This window comes from Monopterus albus, unplaced genomic scaffold (genome assembly GCF_001952655.1).
Source record: "Monopterus albus unplaced genomic scaffold, M_albus_1.0 scaffold62.1, whole genome shotgun sequence".
Taxonomy (NCBI): Eukaryota; Metazoa; Chordata; class Actinopteri; order Synbranchiformes; family Synbranchidae; genus Monopterus; species Monopterus albus.
Genome location: NW_018127942.1, coordinates 889,502 through 893,322, shown reverse-complemented (window position 1 = coordinate 893,322; position 3,821 = coordinate 889,502). Strand labels below are relative to the sequence as shown.

The 3,821-nt window shown below is 40.0% G+C and overlaps 1 protein-coding gene across 1 annotated transcript in view; it reads left to right on the top strand.

Moving 5' to 3' along the window:
- The first annotated feature begins 3,655 nt into the window (after positions 1-3,655).
- The window catches only part of LOC109962179 (heat shock protein HSP 90-alpha 1-like), an 8,141-nt gene continuing 7,975 nt past the window's right edge, over positions 3,656-3,821 (top strand). The window contains exon 1 of the mRNA XM_020603654.1: positions 3,656-3,748. Within this exon, the coding sequence (XP_020459310.1) occupies positions 3,656-3,748 (93 nt within the window). The remainder of the gene's footprint in view (positions 3,749-3,821) is intronic.

The following is a 3,821-nucleotide window of genomic DNA, read 5'->3' as shown; positions in this document are numbered from 1 at the left end:
AACTCTTCTCTGCTTTCTTAATTATTTTTGTAAGATACATTGCTTCTTTAAATCAATGTTTAATTGAAACATAACTCCACTTTCTTAAATAGTGTTAGTTTTTATGTATTTAATGTAGGCCAGTGTGGCTCAGTCTACATTGTATCAGCTGCTTATATAAAATCACAGACAACAATTAATAACATTATATAAACTCTGAGAATTTGACTTGTTTCTGTTTTTGTAACTATTACATTTTTAATGAAATACATTCAAATTTGTAATTAAATATATTCAGAAATAAGATCTCTTTTACTGAGTCATTTGCATATGCTTGAATTTCATCATTTTGTTTGGCGCCTGCAAAGTAATAATGGTTGAAAGAAGATATAACTACAGGGGGGTTGCAAATGAAGTAACTTTCATTCACCAACCTCGTCCTTTGTTTAATACGATGTTCTGGAAATTTCAGTGAATAATGCTGCATGGACCATTGTAATTGCTGCTTCCTCACTCCTCCCTTTCCCTGCTCAGCCTACCATATTTTAGTCCCGCCTTCTCCAGCCAATAGCTGATAGAAAGGCGTGAACATGTTGTGATTGACATGCACAGAAAGAAATATAAAGTCATGTGAGATAAACCTATCAACATAAACTTTTAAAATTGAAAATACTGACTGACTGCTATACAACTGAATCTTAAAAGTGGCTTACAGGAAATATCTACTTAATGCCGTTACAATTCTGAGCAGAATACAGATAAAGAATTATCTGAACAGGTAATGTTTTTCTAAAATAATTGATGAAAGAACAGAATACAGAAAAGGAGGGGGGACAACTGCAACAAAAGGGGCATGGCAAGGGGTTAGTTTAGTTTATAATTCATTAATAATTAATTAAGATTTAGAGCATGGATTTTATTCATCTTTTCCAAGGCTTTAGTCTATGATAAGTATTTGACAACAAGTCCAGAAAGGGGGTGATTTAGAATCTTTATATTCATGTATGAAGTTTTTCATTACCAAGATAATTAAGGATTTTATATTAAGAAACATAAACACTAGGTTATGCGTAGAAACCGGGTTCAAATGAAGTTACCTGCACCTAACACGTGTGCGTGATGAATCATGTATAGCTATACTTCACTAATAAAGGCCATCTATTTATTAGTTCTTTTCCCACCTTTTTACTAAAAGAACAGAATAACGTAGGGTACCAAAAAGCTACTGGATCTTACCAGCGCAGGAAATAAATGATACAATTAGTTAAAGGACAATATAAAATCACAGTTAAATAACCTAATCTATAAAGTTATGAAATCGGGACCAAGGTTGAAAGTGAAACCAATGGACTTTACAGTAATACAATTAGGTTGTTAACCATTCCACGATATAACCCATAGCCTATATGCTTTAAATTACAGAAAGAGCCACTTATGTTAAGTTCCGTTTAAAAGTGAACTGACTCACCATCTTAGTCAAACTATTTAAACTGAGGGGAACCTGGATCTTTGCCGCAGAAAACAGGCCTATCAACTTTCAGATATTGCAACAGTTCTCCACCGTTCTCAGTTACATAACAGTCAGCTTCTAGTAGGGTCTGCCTTCAACTGGGAAAAATTGGATTAGGTACAAATCCATAGCAAGTGTAACATACTGCCACCCACTGGTCACCTCTAGTCATTACTATCCACATCACACAGCACCAGAAAGTTATAGTCTATCTTATACAAGATTACGTTTACTGCCACATTGGAAAACATGTTATGTGAGTCTGTTTATTTTTAGTGCATTGGACATTTTATAAAGGGAAAGTGAAGGCAAATCTGCTGTATGTTAGAGAACCAGCATCGTTTCATACCCTCCTCTCCTGGTTCTGGCATGTTTGTTATGTTTAGTGCATTTGTTAATCATAATATGTGTCATGTTCCCTGTAAAGGCAAATCTCTCAGGTTCCTTATCTACCTGTGTCATGGCAGTGTAGAAGAATTTGGGATTCTGTTTGGATTCATTTTTGCATTAATAGCCACAACACAAAACTGGTAGCAGCTTGGCCTGAATAAAATAACTCTGTGGAGTCAATAATACACAATTAAATGTGTCAAAGATCGGGAGGGCAGTTATATAGAAGCCCAGTGTACAAGTTAAATGATGTTTACCCATTATTTGGCCCCAAAGAAGGGGGTGTAAGGCCATGGCGTCTTAAACCTTCAGAGCCCCACAATAAGCAACACCATTTTCCAGACATAAACTACCTTTAAGTATCCCTGAATCCTATCCTCACCCAGGCAATGAACAGATATGTGGTTTGACACACAGCATCTGCACTGTATTTACTCAGGTTGAGCGTTGGCTGGCCCAGCTGGCTTGTAAGGGCAGCCACCTCTGAGAGCTGGGTCTGCTCAGTTGTCCAAGCACTGACACTGTTCTACCAAGATTGTCTAGCATGGAGCCTAACAGCCAGCTATCAGGAAAACTTTCATTGTGAGTGACAGGCACTCCTTATAACTCTGCAGCCCTATAAGGGCACATCAACTTTAGGGCTCTGGTGTCACACTTGCCACCCCCCTGACTGTAGTGAAAGTAACTTGTAGGGGATTTTCGAGAAACCACCCCGTAAGTATAAAAATACACTTCCAGGTTGTGGGGTCTGCACAGGGTCAAAAGATACTCACTTGAACACACCAAGAGAAACTTACTGTCCACAGGAGCAGCAGCGAAAGACACCTTCAAAGCTTTACAAGAAGAGAAAACAAGCTCAACTGTACACTCGACAGCTCTCTACAAAAAGTGACAGAAGTCAAAGATTATATTCACGGTAAGACTGGAATACCTTCGAGTCAAATACAGAATTGTTTCTACACTGCAGTTAAATAGAAGAAACAATTGCAAAATATACATTTGCAGTATAAAGAAAGTGACTTTCTGCTTTTTCCGTTTGGGGGTCACCACAGCTAATCTTGCTCATTTTGACATTTGGCACGTGTTTTACACCAGATGCCCTTCTTGCTGCAACCCAGATTTGAACCCAGGCCTCAGCGGTGAGAGCGCTGCGCCTTAACCACTAGCCTACCAGTATATTGGTGCTTAAACTGTAGGATCACAGGCATGGAAGAAAAGATACTTTCTACTCAAAAGTATAAAACAGTTAAACCAATGTTAAGAGTGTACAAACAAATTAAGTACCCTTAATTCCGATATCAGTTATTAATAGTGTTGACAAATAACCTCTTTGTCACACAGCTTGCCATGTGCTGTGTGACTCTGGATGTGCCAGCAATGACATGGGCAGGAAAACCAACTTGCACAGAGTGTAAATGCAGCACATTTGCATCCAAATAACGTAAGTATATATAAAAAAAAAAAATAAAAAAAAGTCAATGCACTGTTTGAACATGGATCAAAACATTTATACAATCTATTTTAATCATGTTTCAAATGGCGCGTGGTGCCCCCCCCCCACAAGAATGGCTCCCAGACAGGCAAACACAAACCAAAACAGGAACAAGCAGGGAGGGAGGAGGGGGCCAGGCAGGAGGGCACAAAGAAAAAAAAAAAAACAAAACCCCCAAAAACAAGACAACCACAGGGACCACAACACTGACAAGGGGAACCCGGACCAAACAGGCAAAAGAACAGAAATAAAAAAAAACCACCCGAAAAACAAAGTCCTAGTCCATGGGGCGAGTCCGGGGAGGCCGCTCGGGTGGGCGACCCCGGGACCAGGCAGGAGACCGGAGAGGCCGCTCGGGGGGGCGACCCCGGGACCAGGCAGGAGACTGTGGTTGCGGCTGCGGCTGCTGAAGGACCGGCTGGGACCTGGGCTGCAGCGGCGGCGGCGTTG